Below are 18,789 nucleotides of genomic sequence, written 5' to 3' on the forward strand. Positions count from 1 at the left end.
ATCTTGGGGCATTGTAGCAATTGCCTCATATACACCGACAACCCTCTCCTCCTACCACCCAACACTACAACCTGTGAGAGATGCACTTATATAGTCAAACTAGAAGCCAAGTTCTCTCCAGCCAAGACTGGACTAGACCATCAAGAGGAGAAGGTTAAAACCTGCACCACACCACACTCCACACATAGTCCATCAAAACCTACACCACCTAAACCCACACATAGTAACACAAAGTACACACCCACATTCTCGGAGGCTCTCAATAAAAAACTGCCCAAGCAACAGAGATCTCCCAAGCTGAAACACAGACAACCACCACCCCCCAACACTACCCAAATGACACATAGCCCACAAAATCAGTGTGCCACTCAACTTCAGCCCATAAGGCAAAACAATGTACCCAACACACTAGTCATAGGTGACTCTATAGTCAGGCACACTGATGTTCCACTCAGCAGGTTATACAAGGAGAAAGTTACTGTCAGCTGCCTATCGGGTGCCAGGATCCGCCACATAACGCACACACTCAGGTCACTCCACAAGTACAAATACGATGTTGGTGTGAATGACCTGAGATGTACCTCCCTGGACTACGTGAAAAGAGACTTGGAGGAGCTCTCGAATCTTGTAACCCAGGCAGATATGACCTAGCCCTGAGTAGCATCCTGCCATCGCCCAAAATGATACCACTGTACAAGGACAAAATGATTGACTTCAACAATTGGCTAAGCTTTTGATGTCATTCTTAAGTGATCCAGTATCTGTCTGCCTGGGACGACATGGTCGACAGACCATGATACTTTGCCATAGATGGCCTGCACCTGTCGCCCCTGGGATTCTGGATACTGGCTAAGGCTCTAGCCACCCCTGTAGTACCTTTTTTAGGCAAGGTTCAAATGCTAAATTTACCACTGTAACAGGTACAAACAAGCAAACTCTGAGGGCAATGCTACTCAGTGCTAGAAGTATAAACCTCAAAATGCACTCACTCGAGGCACTCCTTAAAATGGAGAACATCGACATCTGTGCAGTGACAGAGACCTAGTTCAAGGCTTCAGAAAGCACCCCTGCATTACCAGGCTATAATTCATACCACACCTTTCAGCCACCTAACCTGGACCGAAACACTAAAGGCGGAGGCATGTCCATATTCATTAAGGATATGCACACCTCCAGGCTAGTTAATCAACATAATGCATCTGAAATTGTCCATGTGCAACTAACACTGGGCAAGACTGCAATCCAGGTTGTAGCTTGTTACAGATCCCTCACCATGCCCCAGGATTCCCACTCTTCATTTCTTAAGATACTGGTAAATGTTAAAGTACAACCCAGTACCTTAATTATGGGCAATTTCAACTACCCCACCATCAGCTGGGAAAACTACTCGTGTACCAACTCATTCGCTCAACCTTTTCTGGAATTCATAAATTCCAATGCCTTGGATCAGCTTGTCCACACCCCCACTAGGGGCAGCAATATCCTGGACCTGATCATTACCAATATAGGTAACTGGTGTTCCACACCAGAGGTCAACTCCTTGCTGGTCAGATCCAACCACAAGCTAATCGCCCTAGACATCCGTATCCCACCCCCATTAAGAAAACCACCATCAAAAACTACTCCAAAGCCAACTTCATGCTTCTTAAGACAGAAGTGGCAAACTTCATGACACCCATGCAGATGGAAAATAGAGGTACGACTGCTGAATCTTCCACAAATGCACTGTATAAGCACATACACGATTGCATGGATCATGCCATCCCCAACAGAACCAAGACGCTATTCTCCAAAACAAGGAAGCCAATCTGGTGGTCCCCTGCCATAAACAAACTCTACAACAGAAGGAAGAAGCTGTTGCCAAAAAGAGTAAAATCCCAAGATTGGAGGAACTCCCTGGTCAGGCTCAGCAAGAAGCTGAGATCCCTCAGAAAATCCACCAAAGCCAGTTATGAAAATAAAATCACCACTGATTCCAAAGACAACCACAAAGCATTCTACACCTATGTCAGGAATCTCATTGGCAACACTCAGATCTGCTCTGAGCTACAGCACAATGGCACTAAGTATACAGAACTAACCGATACTGCCAACATCCTGGCAGATAGGTTCAGTGTTAACTTTACCCCCTCTCACCCTCCAAAGGGTCCATCTTAATACTGGAAGAATGCAGAGCCCCTGTAATCACGGATGAACAAGTAAAGACTGCACTCTCCAAAGCCAAGAACACAGCATCCATGGGACCAGACAACATCCCAGGCTGCGTACTGCACGAACTACAGAACGAACTGGCACCGCACCTAAGTACCATGTTCAATCATAGCCTCACCTCAGGCTATATGCCTACTGAATGGTGCACAGAGATGGTTATCCCACTTCACAAAGGGGGTGCCACCACGGACCCCAGAAACTACCGCCCCATTAGCATGATGAGCCTGGTCTGCAAGGCCATGGAATGTATTATTGTGGAGCTTATAAACAAAGACATAGGTAAGCTCCAAACCCTGGACCCCCACTCAGTTTGGGTTTGTAAAAGGTAGATCATGTCTACTAAACCTGATTGACTTCTTTGAAGCAGTCACTAGAGCCATAGACGAGGTCAAGGTAGTGCACACAGCCTATCTTGACCTCGCCAAGGCTTTCAATACCATCCCCCACTCTGGAAGTATAGATAAACTCACTAAACTGGGCATAAATCTCTATGTCACAGGATGAGTGGCTAACTGACTCACTGACGGAACCCACACAGTAAAAGTAGCCGACTCCAAGTCCGACTTCAGACTAGTGATGAGTGGAGTACCACAGGGTTCAGTCCTGGGTCATCTCTTGTTCGGCATCTACTTCTCTGAAGTGCAGGCCAACACAGAAGGTCTTTGGCTAACAAAGTTCGCAGATGACTGCAAACTGGGAGCCATAATAGGGTCACCTAATGATGTAGACATTCTACAAAAGGGCCTCACAGAGACAGATGCTTGGTGTCAAAGTCATGGCCTCAAGCTCAAAGCCAAGAAGTGCATTGTCATCCCCTTTGGGAAAAACTTGGTACCCATGAACTACCAGATAGGCGGTAGCTCACTAAACACTGAAAGTGTGATAAGAGACCTCGGGACAGAGGTGAACCGTAGTCTCTCCTTTGATAACCACATTGCCACAGTAGTCAGGAAATCATTCTACGTGGCACACCATCACAATAGGGTTCTCCTCTAGAAAAAAATGTCATTGTTCCTCTCTACTCATCCCTCATCAGACCCATTATAGAGTACAATGCCCTGTTTGGCATGTATCTTACAAGACGCCTACAACAATTGGAAAGGCCACAGAAATACCTCACTAAGAGGATTACCGGCCTCAAACAGATGCCATATGCAGACCATCTCAAAAAACTCCAGCTGTACTCCTTTACATATTGCCTACTCAGAGGAGATCTCTGCCTAACATACAAAGCTGTGTCAAACCCAGAGCTTTTGGACATGCTACACTTAGAAATCCCAGTCTCTCCGGACCACATGCTCCATTGACCTATACCTTGTCACTACTATAAACAGAACATGCTGGAGGGATAGATTCCTGTCCCGGAGACTTCCCATACTCTGGAACAAACTACCCATTCATGTTAAGCAAAGCTCCTCATTGGTCCTCTTTAAGAAAAATCTTGACGACTGGATGGGAAATAGAAAATTCACCCCAGGGATCACTTCTGCGACACTACTTGACAGGGGCATAGGAAAATAATTTTCTTGGGTGGCGAAAGCCAGGGAACCTTTTTGGCTAGGCTTATATAGGCCCCAAGGCCGATAGCCTAGTACCTACCTATGATAGAACCCATGTAGTTAAAATAGGGGAAACTACCTCAAGCATTAAACCTGTAACAAGTGGCGTACCCCAGGATTCGGTCTTGGGGCCCTCTATTATTTGGGATATACTTTTCAGAGGTGCAGGCCAAATCTAGTTGGCTGTTGCTGAACAAGTTTGCAGATGACTGCAAGCTGGGTGGTGTCATCATTTCCCCTAGTGATGTGGACAATCCTCCAAGAGGATCTCACAAATGACTGGGCCAGAAACATGGCCTCAAGCTGCATACCAAGAAATGTATCATCATCCCTTTTGGGGAGAGGGATGTCCCCACAAATTATCACATTAATAACAGGGTTCTAAGCACACAATCAGTCGTGAGGGATTTGGGCACCCAGGTTGATAGCAACCTGACTTTTGACCACCATGTACGGAAAGCCTTCTTCATGGCCAACCTCATAAGTAAGGGTATCTCATCCAGGGACAAGGAGGTCATAACATCCCTGTATTCTTCTCTTATAAGGCCCATTATTGAGTACAACGCCCCTTTCGGCATGTACCTCCCAAAGCACATGCAACAGCTGGAGAGACCACAGAGGTTCCTCGCCAGGAGAATCCAGGGCATTAAACATCTACCATACACAGATAGCCTAAAAGCCCTGTCTCTCTACTTATTTCATACAGACTCCTCAGAGGTGTTCTGTGCCTGACATACAAGGCAATCACAGACCCCACCTTGATGGGAGTGCTGCATATCTGCAAGTCGTGCTCCACTCGAGTAACCTGCACGCTCGGCCTCAACCTGGTCTGTGACATCAACAAGACTTGTTGACAGGACAAATTTGTGTCCCAGAGACTCCCCATCAATGGCATAGACTTCCTCTCCACATCAAGCAGAGGATCTCTTTACCACTTTTTAAGCACAACCTGGATAGCTGGATGGGAAAAAGAAAATATACTCCTCTCTGTTTCCGGCTAGGAGCCAGTCATTATTTCAGTTCAGGGCACTGACCTTTGGTCTCACCATAGCCCCTTGGATGTTCACCAAATGCATGGCAGTCATAGCAGCAAATCTCAGGCTCCAGGGGTTCCCATATTTAGATAACATCGCTGTATTATTCCCTTATAGAGCCCATTACTGAGAACAACGCCCCTTTTGGCATGTACCTCGCAAAGTACATGCAGCAGCTGGAGAGACCACCAGGGATCTGTTGGTCCAGCACAGGAACTTCTTGTTCCATCTTGCCCCACAGTTGGGGATTACAATCAGCCATGCAAAGAGTCAGCTAATACCAGTGCAGCAGATAGACGTCATTGGATGCCACCTGGATACAAATCATCAGATAGCAAAATTCCCACAGTCAAAAATATTGTCCCTGTATCATGTAGCCTCAGGCCCTTCAGCATCCCTCTCCTTCTGCAAGATTTATTCTCAGGCTGCTGGGTGTAATGGCCTCTTTGCTCACTTTAGTTTCTCTAGTAAGATATTACATGAGAATCCTATAATGGACACTGTCGGTTAAATGGTCCATGATGCCTCTCCCACTACATACACAGATTCATCTCACACTAATTTACAGGAATCACATCTGTTGGTGGTTGATGTCCTAGTGGTTTCAGAGGATCGTACTTTCACCCCACACCCACCAGTAGTAACTGTAACCACGGATGCTTCCCTTCTGGGGCGGGGTGTGCATTTCAAAGGGAAGACTTCTCGAGGTTCTTGGTTACCTATGGAGGTCACTCTTCAAATTAGTGTCTTGGAAATCAAGCAGTTCTTCTAGAGTTCCAGGCCTTTCAGGACTCCCACCCTGAGGGTGCGATTTCCATCCAGACAGCCAGCATAGCAGTAGTGTGGTATATAAATGAGCAGGGAGGAACCTGATCATAACCACTTTGCATGGAAGCCATGATAGTGTGGCAGTGGGTAATCTCTTCCCATTGCTTTCTCATTGCAGCACACATTCCTGGGACTTCTAGTGTTTTAGCAGAGTAAAAGATACTTTCTTCTTCCTCACAAGTGGTCTCTCAGTCAGACAGTGGCAGTACAAGTCTTCAGACACTGAGGCCAACCTTGTTGCAAATTCTTTGGCTCATACCTAAACAAGTGCAGCAGTTACTTTGCCCTGATCCCTCCACAAGGTCAAACACCAAGGGATACTGTAGTCCACAGTTGGATCCCAAGTCTCCTTTATGCCTTTCCCTTCCATTCCCCTTATAAAAAGATTTCCCCAGAAAGCCGGAAGGTGCAGTGTCAGATCCTTATTGCTCCCTTTTGGCCTGGGTAAGTTTGGTTATCCATCCTCTGGCCTTATCTAATACATCTGCCCTGGATGTTGGTGAGTCATCAGGATCTTCTGAGTCATCCATCTGTGCAGCCTCACAAAGACGTGAAAACCCTGAAGTTAACTGAAACCTGGTTCAAAGCTGTGGAGAGCACCCCAGCCATACCAGGTTACTCATCCTATCATTCATTCAGACCCCAAGCTGTGGGCAGCAAAACAAAAGGAGGTGGAGTTGCATTATAAAATAATTCCACTCCACAAAGGCAGCTCATCCACAGAACTATCAAATTATAGGCCAATAGCCATATTGTCACCACTGGCCAAAATCATGGAAAAGTGTGTACACAAACAACTTCTATACTATCTTATCCAGAACAATCTACTAACCAGTTCACAACATGGTTTCAGACCCAACCCACAGTACAACTACTGCCCTCCTCTCTTTTACTGACACAATAAACCATAACCGGAATAACAAAAAAATATCCTCAGCTCTCTTTCTGGACCTATCAAAGGCCTTTGATATGGTTAACCACCGACTACTTTATCACACTCTGAAAACTCTGTACCTAGACAACCAAACACTGGACTGGTTTCATGCCTATCTCTCTGATAGGCAACAAGCTGTACTCTGGCAAAATAAGCTCTCTAGCCTTTTACCAAATACCATAGGGGTTCCTCAAGGTTCCATATTGGGACCTCTTCTCTTTTCAGTCTTTATTAATGACCTCTATACAGCTATCCCTGAGGCCACCTGTATTCAATATGCAGATGACTCGACATTAGTTTGTTCCGATACATCTCCAGTTAACCTAATATCCACAATCCAATGCATTTTTACTGCAGTAGAGAACTGGCTATCAGGATGTCAACTGATCCTGAATCCAAACAAAAGCAAACTATTACTCTTCCATCCAACCCATAAACCCACTCCCATATCCTTTACTATACAATCCAAAAATGGTACTATTATCTCCCCAGACTCCTATACTAAACTACTAGGAGTTACCATTGACAATAAACTTAGATTCGACATGCACATTAACCAAACTATTAAAACCGTTAACAAGAAACTCGGGTCACTATATAGAATAAAATCCTTCCTAACTCCAATTGCAAAAGTGGCCATTGTCCGCTCACATCTTCTCTCTACCCTTCTATATGCCTCCCCCATGCTTACTAACCTTAACAAATCTGACCTAAATAAACTCTCATGTTGTTATAATCATATTGCCAGATTTGCAACTGGCATGCCCTATAGAACCCATCACTGTATTAACCTACGAAACCTCGGTTGGATAGAATTACCAAACCTTCTCCAGCAGAACCAACTCATAGAAGCATTTAAATTTCTCAAGCAACCTGACAACACTCCTGCACTGAAAAATTTAATAATACCTTACACCAATCTCAACAGTCTACGCTCATCAAACAGGCTACTTGTACAAACAGTCAAATCCTGTAACTCAGGGGGTGATAAACTGTTTGCCCGCGCCATTGGAAAGATATGGAACTCCCTTCCTTTCAACCTCACTCTTACTACCTCCCTACCCAATTCAACCTCACTCTTACTACCTCCCTACCAAATTCAAAAAGAGTCTAAGATACCATTTTAAGTCACATTGTCTTTGCCAGTGCTCAAACCCAGATTAACTCCTCTTCAGTAAGCCAAGTTAATTCTTTTCTACAGGACTATCCAAATATAAAAACTTTAGACCTTTTTCTCAATTGACCTAACCCCATATTTCCTTGTAAATTTTTCTGTTCATATATGGAAGCCCTTAAATCTTTGCTAAAAGGACAACCCAGGATAGAAAATGTTTATGTTGTAGTCTGTGTTTGTTATTCCTAAGACATTTTTTTTATAATACATATATTTCATGTCTTCTCCTCTTTTGTATTAATTACTAAATGAAACAATATGTATCTATGTAACATGTATGTAACTTACTGTCAATGTGGAGCTTTTCTCCCCGGGCCTCCGCTGAAAATGGACATGTATCCAGTCGGACCATCCCGGTCAACAAATGTAAAATAAAATTAATATATATAAAAGATACACACACCTCTAGGCTGATCAACCAGTATGATGCACAGGAAATACTCCAGGTGCAGTTAACAATTGACAAGACCCCATATTCGACTCATGGCTAGCTACAGCCCTCCAACTCTCACTCAAGATGCCCACTCCACTTATCTGGGCCTCTTCGACTCTATCAAGATTCAACCCTTTGCCCTGATCCTGGGCGACTTTAATTATCCAACTATAGATTGGAAGAAATACTGATGCCTAAACACAAATGCCCAGAGATTCCTTGATTTCATCAATGCAAATGCCTTGGATCAGTTGGTAGACACCCCCAGAAGAGGTGGAAACATCTTGGACTTGGTATTAACCAACAAGAGTAACCACTGCAACATCCCTACAGTGTCATCATCCCTGGTAAGATCCGACCACAAAGCAGTCACTTTTGAAGTCACCATCTCCCCTGACCCCCAGCCCCACCAGTTAGGGTAAAAAAAATCTTTTTTCCAAAGCTGATTACAACCTCCTAAGGAAAGGTATAAACAGCTTCACAGCTCCCTCTCCCTGCACAGAAACTGGCACATATTTCCAAACTTACACCAAAGTACTATATGAGCATTTATATAGCTGCATGGAATCAGGAATACTAGACAGGATGAAATCATCCTCCTCAAGGAAGAGTAAACCTGTCTGGTAGACATCTGAAATAAATAAACTGTATAATAAAAGGAAAAAAAATCGCTGTCCTGGGCCAAGAAGGAGCAGGTGTATAATTGGAAGCAATCTCTCCTTAGCCTGAATAAGCAAATAAGAGCACTAGTGAAATCCTCCAAAGCAAACTTTGAGTCCAAACTGGCCACATCTACTAAAGACAATCATAAGGCTTTCTTCACATATGTCTGCAGTCTCAAGGGAAGTACCCAGATCTGCTCAGAACTGGTGGTTAAGGACATCACATACACAAACCCTGTAGATATAGCCAACCTGTTTGCAGACAGGTTCAGTGAAAACTTAACTCTTCTGTCCTCCATCAGTAAAACAGGACATCCCCAGTACCTGCCCCCCCTCCCCTTATCTCTAGGGAGCAAGTCATCACTGTCCTCTCAAAGGCAAAAATACAGCCTTCATGGGATCCGATAACATCCCAGGCTGCATCCTGCATGAACTCAGGCAGAAATTTGCAGCACCGTTAGGCACCCTATTCAACCAAAGCCTGAGTACCGGCTTCATCCCAGTCAAGTGCTACTGTCATCCATTTGCACAAAGGTGGAGCATCCACCTATCCAGGAAATTGTAGACCCATCAGCATAACTACCCTGATCTGCAAGACCATGCTGTTTGGGATATACTTCTCAGAGGTGCAGGCCAAATCTAGTGGGCTATGGCTGACCAATTTAAAGATGACTGCAAGCTGGGTGCTGTCATAAATTCCCCTAGTGAAGTGGACATCCTCCAAGAGTGTCTCACCCAAACAAATGACTGGTGCCAGAAACATGGCCTCAAACCAAATGCCAAAAAATGCATCATCATCCCTTTTGGGGAGAATGACATCCCCACAAATTATTAGATTGCTAGTAAATATTGCTAATAAGGCACTAAGCATGCAGTCAGTCATGTGGGACTTGGGAACCCAGGTTGATAGCAGACTGACTTTTGACCACCATATTTCCTCCGTTTTACGGAAAGCTGTCTACATTGCCCACCTCAATAGTAAGGGTATCTCATCCAGGGACAAGGTAGTCATAATATCTCTGTATTCTTCTCTTATAAGACCGATTATTGAATACAATACCCCATTCGACATGTACCTCGCAAACCACATGCAGCAGCTGGAGAGACCACAGAGATTCATCACCCGGGCAATCCAGGGCCTCCAACATCTACCCTACACAGGCTGAAAGCCCTGTCCCTCTACTCAGTCTCCTACAGACTCCTCAGAGGTGACCTCTGTCTGGCATACAAAACAATATCACATGCTGCCCTGATGGGACTGCCGCATATCCACAAGTCAAGCTCCACTTGAGTAACCCGCACGCGATACCTCAGCCTGGTCTGTAACATCAATAGGACTTGGTGGGACAGATTTGTGTCCTAGAGACTCCCCCTTTTGTGGAATAGACTCCTTCTCCATGTAAAGCAGAGTACCTCTTTAAACATTTTTAAGCACAACCTGGAGAACTGGATGGGGAACAGAAAATGCACCCTGGGATGCCATCTATGTCCCTGCTGGACAGTGGCATAGGGTGCTGAATTGTTGGAGCATGGGCTAAATTCTTGGCTAGGCTTGTAAGGGCCTCAGGACCAATAGCTTAGTAACTTCCTATGAATTGCTATGATCCTTCAGTTGTAACAGTGGCCAGATGCCAGGCTTTTAAATCTGGTGGTCCACATTTTATCTTCCTTGCAAAAGCCAAATATTATAAAGTTTCATCTTGGCAAATGGAAAAGGTTTACCATGTAGGCCTTCTTTAAAGCAACCGATCCCTTTGTAGCACCTCTTCCATCCATCCTGGATTTCTTGTTAGACCTTTTCCAGAAAGGATCTGGCTTAATACTTGTTTGTATAATAACAGTAATTAAATTTGCATATTATGGAATTATTTGCCGAGTATAAACTTACCATTATGTCTAGCTGATCTGTTAATGTTGCCATTATGAAGAGATGTGTGTGATGAATAACTTTTTTGTTTTAATTTTTTGTAACTTTTATGGGTTTTGATATGCAATACATTTGTTTACATGTAGGTTAGATAACTGCATTCTCAGAATTTGAGCTCAGGCACAAGGTACAATTAGCAGCTATTTCCAATTTTTACATTGAGCAAAATCAACCACCTAGTACTTCCCTAAAGATTTCAAAAGCCTTTCTGAAGGAAACCCTCCTTTTAAGAGCACCTGTTAGGGATCAAGTTCCCCCTTGGGACATTACTATTGTGCTTCAGGCTTTAACTCGAGCCTTTTTCGAGCATGCAGCTACAGTAGACTTAAAATATCTTTCTTGGAAAACTTTTTCTGGTGGCTGTTGTTTCCATGAAGAGGATTTTGGAATTGCAAGCATTATCCTGTAAACCTCCATGTATGTTCTTTCTCAAGGACGAGGGGTGTCTTTGAGACTGGATCATAACTTTCTTCCAAAGGTGGCATCTTCAATCAGATTATCAGTCTGCCAGTATTCTTCCCAAAGGTTTCTAACAAAGTAGTGTATGCTCTACACTTGTGTAGATGTTCATTGATAACTCCGGTTTTGTTTACACAAGACGTAAGGATATCAGAAAATCTGACAAGCTTTTTATTGCTTTTTCTGAATCAAAAAGTTGGTCAAAGTATATTGAAAGCCACTCTGTCCAAGTGGATTTCTGACTGCATAATGTTTGTGTCTCACTAGAAGCTGGATGTACAGGCTAGATCCCGTGCATTCTTTGGCTCCACCATTCTCAGATACATCTTTCCATGATACAACCCAGGTGCCTTTGTTATCTTGGGAATCTTTTCCACAGGTTGAATCGGACAAAACCAAAGTTATGTACTTACCATTACGATAGATCCATATTGTCTTATTTTCATCCAGTTCAGTGTCCCTTTTGCCATCTCTCAGCATAAAATTTTCCCTTTTGCTCCTCTCAAATGGTTGGAACTGACCAGGGGCCTTCTCCTTGGACAGCCTGGTGATTGCTGTCTATCATATTATTGCCTTCTTTCTTGATCCTTCTTGTACTTTTTGTAGACAAGCCTACATATATGTTTATATGGGTCTACTACAGTTGATTGAAAACTCACTTGACTGAAAGGGAAATTACTAGGACCACTTCACTGAAAACACATTTTTTTTGAAACTCATTTTGTTGAAAGTTGTAAATAGCCTTTTCCCCACTGTAGTGCGACCCTGGAGTTAGTATATAAAGTAAGGGGGGTGTGGAGGTGTAGCCCCCCGCATATTATAAACATTTTAAGCTATACACAGTGATACTTACAAGTGCAATAAATAACTGTTTCCAAAAGATAATATATAACCAAGATATGTGGGGGGCTGTGCCCCCCACACCCCCTTACTTTATATACTAACTCCAGGGTCGCACTGCAGTGGGGAAAAGACCATATATAACTTTCAGTCAAGTGAGTTTTCAGTGAAGTGAGCTTTCAGTGAAGTGGTCCTAGCAATTTAATTTTCAGTCAAGTGAGTTTTCAATCAACCGTAGTAGACCCATTTATATACATATACACACACTGAATGTTAGATGATCTTTTGGTTATGAGCAGACAACCTCAATGTGGGATATTTTGGGGAAATGGAGGGAGCTCTTGGTAGTGGAGGAGTTTGGGTCCTGGATCCAAAGCTACTTTAAAGGCACCAAAAACCCACAGGTTGAATGGGTGAAAATGACAACACGGATTTAACATTGTGGTAAGTGCATAACTTTTGTTTCTGTCGGCTTTGGAGGATGGGTGCATTATTTTATTCAGCTGCTGTTACTGTAACTGTCTTAGTTGCTGTTCTGCGTGCTGTTATCTGTTCAGTTGCTCTTACTCTGCACCTATTACTGCTTGTTAGTAGCCTTCTAATTTACTGCCTTCTGCACTTGTTTTTTAGTCATTTGTTAATTTAATTGCATTTATTTAAACTGTATTTGCCGTAATATTGCTGCACACTCAAGTGTGCTAGCCTACACTGCAATTTGAATTGTATTTACTTTAAAAAACATAGGTGCAATTCCTAGGGTAAATTTATGATTTCCCATCCACTGATCTAAGTTTCACTTGAATAAGTGCAGGGAAGAACTTTGATTCATATGGATGGGAAGCCTGTTCCAGAGAAGGGGTAGTCTCTGAAACATATACCTGTCCCTTGCAAGGGCATTTGAGTTTTTTAGGCTAATAATGTCCTACAAAGCTATGAACCCAAGTTTCAGTAGTAAGAACTACAGCAATCATGTTGTATTAAAAACTGTGCTGTTATGGTAAGTCACTTGTATAATTGTACTTTATTTTGTTTGATCCTGCTGTAACCTGCAGATGTTTTGTTTGTGGCTGATTGTTTAGAACCTTGAAATGTTCACATCACATTATCTATAAATCATATGTTGTTATGAGAATAAATTTTGACTTATTCTTGTGATGTGTACTGAATTCATAACCTGCTAAATAACACTGTCATTGTAGGCCTGGAGAAACTATTGCTTTACAGTGCTATGATTGGCTCAAAGAAAAATTTATATTTTGTTTTATTTTTTTATTTTTTTCCTTGCAGGAGAGGACCTACTGGACCAAAATTTGGACCAAAAAATGACAAAATTAAAAGGTAAGTTAAAATATAGTAGTCCAAAGACAAGTAGTCAAAATGCCTGTTCAGTTCCAGCATGTAATGATTTCTATGCAGTTTTTAGCATGAGGTAATTTCTAACATAATCTAAGCTTAGCTCCTTAATTTGTTTTAGAAATATGGCAAAGTGCAGTTATGATGCCCTTACACATGGATCCATTTGCCCTCGGTGGCTGATTTGCAGAACCATGGAATACGTCATGGCTACTGAGGGTACTTGTTAATAGGGAGAGTAAGGTGTATCCCAGATGACTGGAGAATAAGCATACTAGTGCCAATATACAAGAGCAAAGTGGATGTTCACAACTGTGGGCAGTATAATGGTATCAGCCTCCAGTTATGCTGCATGAAAGTTCTGGGGAAGGTGATTCATAAATGAAGAAATAGAGAAGTGTAAAGTACATGGAAACGAGCAGTTTGGATTTAGGTCAGGAAGCAGCACAACTGAATTAGTGCTTAACATTGAGAAACATAGTGGCAAAAAAAAAAAAACGAGATTAGGAAGTAGTCTAGCTAGGCATTCCTAGACTTGAAGGAAAGCATACGACAAGGTTCCAAGAAAGCAGAGGTGGGCAGTTCTGCAGTGGTCCCACATCCTGAAAACATTGGTAGAATAAGTGAAGGCTGTGTACAAGGACTCCTGTGACGGTCCCTAGTCCGGGCCAGTAATCAAGGAGCCTCAATCCTCATCACTGACACCGGTGAGGGATGGGCCATTAGGAGCAAAAATGGATCGACACAGTATCTTCAGATGCAGCTGTCTGCATCAAGCATAATTTCCCTCGAGCACACAGGTTGCACACTCAAGTCTTGGGGCTGGAGTCTCTCTCTCCAGGCCCCAAACAAGACCCCCCCCACTGACCACTTTGGAGCTCTGTGTCCCTGTTCCAAGTAGCTCGCACACACACTTGGATATTTCATTTTGACACACACACACACACACACACACACACACACACACACACACACACACACACAATCTGGCCAAAATCCTAACAACCTACCCCATGCTACCATCGTAAATAAACTACGTGCCCTAATTGTAGTTCCTAAATTGGTGAGTTGGATAGCCATCTATCTGAAGGATAGTATCCATAGAGTTAAGATCAGACTTACTTTCTCTGAATGTATGAAAGTGCCTCATGCCTTGGTACCGGGACTCCTTTTTTTTGGCATATACTTCTCCAATCGACAGACCAGGAGTCTGGGTCTTTGGTTAATTACACTTACAGACAGCAAACTGGGTGTTGTTGGGGTGTTGTTGTAAAATCCTCCTCTGAAACCAATCAGTACAGTAGACACTTGCCCTCACAGGTGTGATGTGTGAAAAAAGGGTTAAAATTTAAATGCAAAAAGTGTGCAGTATTGTTTCATTCAGGGAAATAGCTCTGTCCGTTGACATAATATAGGTAGTATCCGTCTTCAGAATGATAGTGTAGTTCATAAGTGTTTATAGGTTCATAGGTTTATACTAGGCTATCTGCCCTAAGGGATTTATAAGCCTAGCCCAGAGTTTTTGTGGCTTACACCACCCCTTATGTTAAAAAATACTGTGCCCATTAGTTTGTTGTGCCTCTGTCCAGCAGTGACACAGAGATGATTCCCGGGGTAAACCTACAATCTCCCATCCACCGGTCAAGATTACTCTTGAACTTTTATTTAGCTCGACTGATATCTAAAGGCACATCTTCCATATCAAATAAAGCTGTAATCCGTCCGTGTACAGCCATAATTAGGCTAATTTAGCACAGTGCCTCCTTTAAGATGTATCAATCTAGGCTCATCAAGCAACTGGAAAGACCCCAGGCTAACAACCACAAGGGCCTTTTTAAGCCTAGCCATGCATCCCATATCTCTGACAAGTTGTGCTACCCTTGATAAGTATAAGCATGGGCGTAAGAGATGAACCATTTACAGGTTACCTGTGTCAATTAGAGATATAGGTGCCAAACCAGGGATGAATTTCCAGTTTCCTATTCAGTTGTCCCAAGTTGCACTTGAATTGGCTTAGGGAGGAACTCTGCTTCATATGGATGGGGAGCCTATTGCACAAAAGGGGTAGTCTCTGGGATACATACCTCTCTCTCCAGCAGGTCCTCTTTATATCACAGGCAAGGTTTAAGTCTTTAGAATGGATAATTCTGGTGCTGTTTGTTACCCATTCAGGAAAGTCAGGGAGACAGGGACCTGGGGCAGTAATTCCTTTTCCTTTCACGAGTATGTTGCAACAGTAGTCAGAAAATCCTTTTATTTAGCTCGACTGATATCTAAAGGCACATCTTCCATATCAAATAAAGCTGTAATCCGTCCGTGTACAGCCATAATTAGGCTAATTTAGCACAGTGCCTCCTTTAAGATGTATCAATCTAGGCTCATCAAACAACTGGAAAGACCCCAGAGATTCCTACCTGAAAAGATTGTTGACCTAATGACCTTGAGCTACCAGGAGTGGCTTTGAGCACTGTGCCTGTACTCAACATCCTGTAGATTCCATCGAGGAGGTCTGGGCTTGTACACCACACCATTAGGGACCCCACCCTCATTGATTTCATGTATATGTAGAAGACTAATAGATACCACTAATACCAGAACCAAGGACTTAAATCTCAATGAGCATGCAAACAAATGACCTGGAGGGAAAATGCTACCAAACACCTCTCCATCTTTTAAACAGTATTTCACTACAAGTTAAGCTAAACAACACCTTAGCTTCCTTCATATCAAAAGTAAAAGATTGGATGGGTTCACCTGCTTTGCCCTTCACTGAGGAAGGTGGGTAGTGGCAAGGTGTAAATGATCTTTAGTCACCTTGTAATTCCTATAATCCCAAAAAGTAACTAACCACAGTAATCAAGTATAGAGTGGTTTTGTCTGTTGTGTGTCTGCAATAAGTCCCCTCCCCTGATTAACAGTGGGAATGGTAAATTTATTTTTTCATAATAAATTAAGTCCAGACTAGCTTCTTGAAGTATGTCTACAAAACCAGTACCCAGACAGGAAGATTGCCATCTAGTTTTGGTGAAATCTACATTTTGCTAGCCATTTGTTCATATTTTTAACCTTGTTCCTCTTGAAAGTATGATGAATTTATATTTTGTTTGTAAAACAAACTTGTAAACTAGTTGTTACTTCTTTGTATGTTTGTGTCCTGTGACTGATTTTCAGGGTATGTTTTGAGGTACCGTTCACATAGAGTAAAGGAAATTTGGCCAGGATGCTATAGAACTTGATCTCTTTTTGATAAAATCTCAGGGATCCTTTGCATCCACCTTATATACTACTGACTTGGTAGATAGGACCCTTGGTTTAATTTCTCATCTTAAATCCAGATAACTGGGCTTGTTGCTGTCCTGCTGGTGCAGAGGCAATTTGTTCATCTGTGCCACCAGGAGGATGGATTTGTGAATGGGCTAAGGATGCTGAAAGGGTTGGCCGAGATCATGGGGTGATGCAGCCATATACCTACTCTCCTGGGGGAGGAGCGTGGAATCCTCACTGGTTGCATGACCTTTGGTGAAGACCAGGGAGTACTGAAATAACATCTAAAGTGTCAGGGTATTAGAGTGAGAGACCTTCTGCATGTCATGCAAAAGCCCATACCATGCCCATTCAGCATCATTGCTCTCTGTCAGAGCAGTTCTGTTATCTGCAGTGGGATAGTAGCTGCTGATTCTGCTTTGCTTAACCTCATGCAGACCTCACTCCCTGGCCTTGATTGTAAAGTAACTAACATGCCTGTGCAGCTGAAGAGTCCAGAGGCTTTCCCCACAAAGGATCACATCTGAGAGAAACTGATAAGGAGCAGCTGAGGGTCTCCGTGTTGACCAGAGATTGGGAAATGAGACTGAAGATTGTAGTAGCTGGGAGTGGGGAATGTGTGTGTATTAAAACTGCACTTGCTGGCTAGCTGAAGGCCCTTCATTGCACTTTGCATCACCAAGTAATTGAAGATGTATAGTTACATTGCTGTCTGTGTAGATCTTAATTTGCACTGATAAGGTGTTTACAGGATAAACTGTGCCTCTGATGTTATCCATGTCATCATTCATCACCATTGGGTTCAGGATCCGATATCAGATCCAGGCCAGCAACGTACAACAGACAGATCCAAGACTGTAGCTCCTCCCTCTCCCACAATGCCCTGCTGCCCTCTAACCCCCAGATCTCGTTTCCCATTATTCAATACAGATTCTTAGCTCTGGCTGCAAATAGTGTTTAATTTTCTATTATACCATGATCCCCCCAAAACGTGCACGCTGATTGGCCAGCGTGCCCGTTGTAAATCGAGTTATACTAATGGAAAAGTTCCGTCGCCGGACTTTTTCCATTAGTATAACTCGTTTTTTTAAAACACTGTCTCGCTATGTTAAATGGGTTTAACATAGCAAGACAGCTTTAAAATAAGCAACGGAGATCTCCGTTGCTTATTTTAAAGCTGTCTCGCTATGTTAAACCCATTTAACATAGCGAGACAGTGTTTTAAAAAAAGCAACGGAGAAAGCAAGATCTCCGTTGCTTTTTTTTAGTGTTTCGCTATGTTAAATGAGTTTAACATAGCGAGACACTAAAAAAAAAGCAACGGAGATCTTGCTTTCTCCGTTGCTTTTGCCCACAGCTCTGATGTACTGCGCAGGACCAGAGTGAGCACTGTGCCAGTGTGGTAGATGCCGATTCCGCAGGGGTGGGATCGGGTACCGTTTTTTCGGACCGGTCCCTTTCCCTTAGCACCTCGGCCTTTGATAGCTCTGGACCAGTATTGTTCTGGGTTTGTAGTGCTGTTTCAAGTCTCGTTCCTCCTCTCCGTGGGACTTTCCCCTCTGAGATTGGGGACAGGATCGCTTCCAGCTCCTCGCCTTTCCAGGTGGTAGAGAGGACCTTCTCCAAGGCAGGTGTTTCATCTACTGCCCCTACAGGTCCATCCCTGCCTCTCTCTAATTTGGCTATTGTGGGCTCCCATTCCATCCAGGGTCAGCCCAACCATTTGAGTCTTCAGGGTTTCCTCCCCTCGAGAAGTCCATGCTTCTTCCGAATCCTCCCCGGAGCCCCATACAGAGGAGGTATATTGTAAGAGAAAGTGCAAGAGGGAGACACTTGGATTCCCCTTCAGAGTTCCCTCACTGAGGACATGGACCTCGATGATGGAGACTGGTCCCCCAGATCTCCGCCCAACATTGTCTCCTTTGGGGGCATCCTTGAAATCTTGAAACAGATGATCAGATGGTTTGCCCAGCCCCCATCTTCAGAGGAGCTCCTGTTTTTGAAGGCTTTTGGGATGAGCCCATCTACTTCCTGAGTGTACCCCCCCCCCCACGCTGAAGAATTAGTAGATTTGATCGCCAGCAGGGTCTGGAAGGAGCCTGACACTGTGG

The 18,789-nt window shown here is 43.4% G+C and overlaps 1 protein-coding gene across 4 annotated transcripts in view; it reads left to right on the forward strand.

Moving 5' to 3' along the window:
* VAMP4 (vesicle associated membrane protein 4) overlaps positions 1 to 18,789 on the forward strand; it is a 641,282-nt gene that overhangs the window by 289,449 nt on the left and 333,044 nt on the right. For all 4 annotated transcript variants that reach the window (XM_044085250.1, XM_044085251.1, XR_006366637.1 and 1 more), the window contains exon 4: positions 13,349 to 13,399. In XM_044085250.1, coding sequence (XP_043941185.1) covers positions 13,349 to 13,399 — 51 coding nt within the window. The remainder of the gene's footprint in view (positions 1 to 13,348; positions 13,400 to 18,789) is intronic.

The sequence above is a fragment of the Protopterus annectens genome, chromosome 10.part0 (genome assembly GCF_019279795.1).
Source record: "Protopterus annectens isolate FY-2018-M chromosome 10.part0, PAN1.0, whole genome shotgun sequence".
NCBI lineage: Eukaryota > Metazoa > Chordata > Ceratodontiformes > Protopteridae > Protopterus > Protopterus annectens.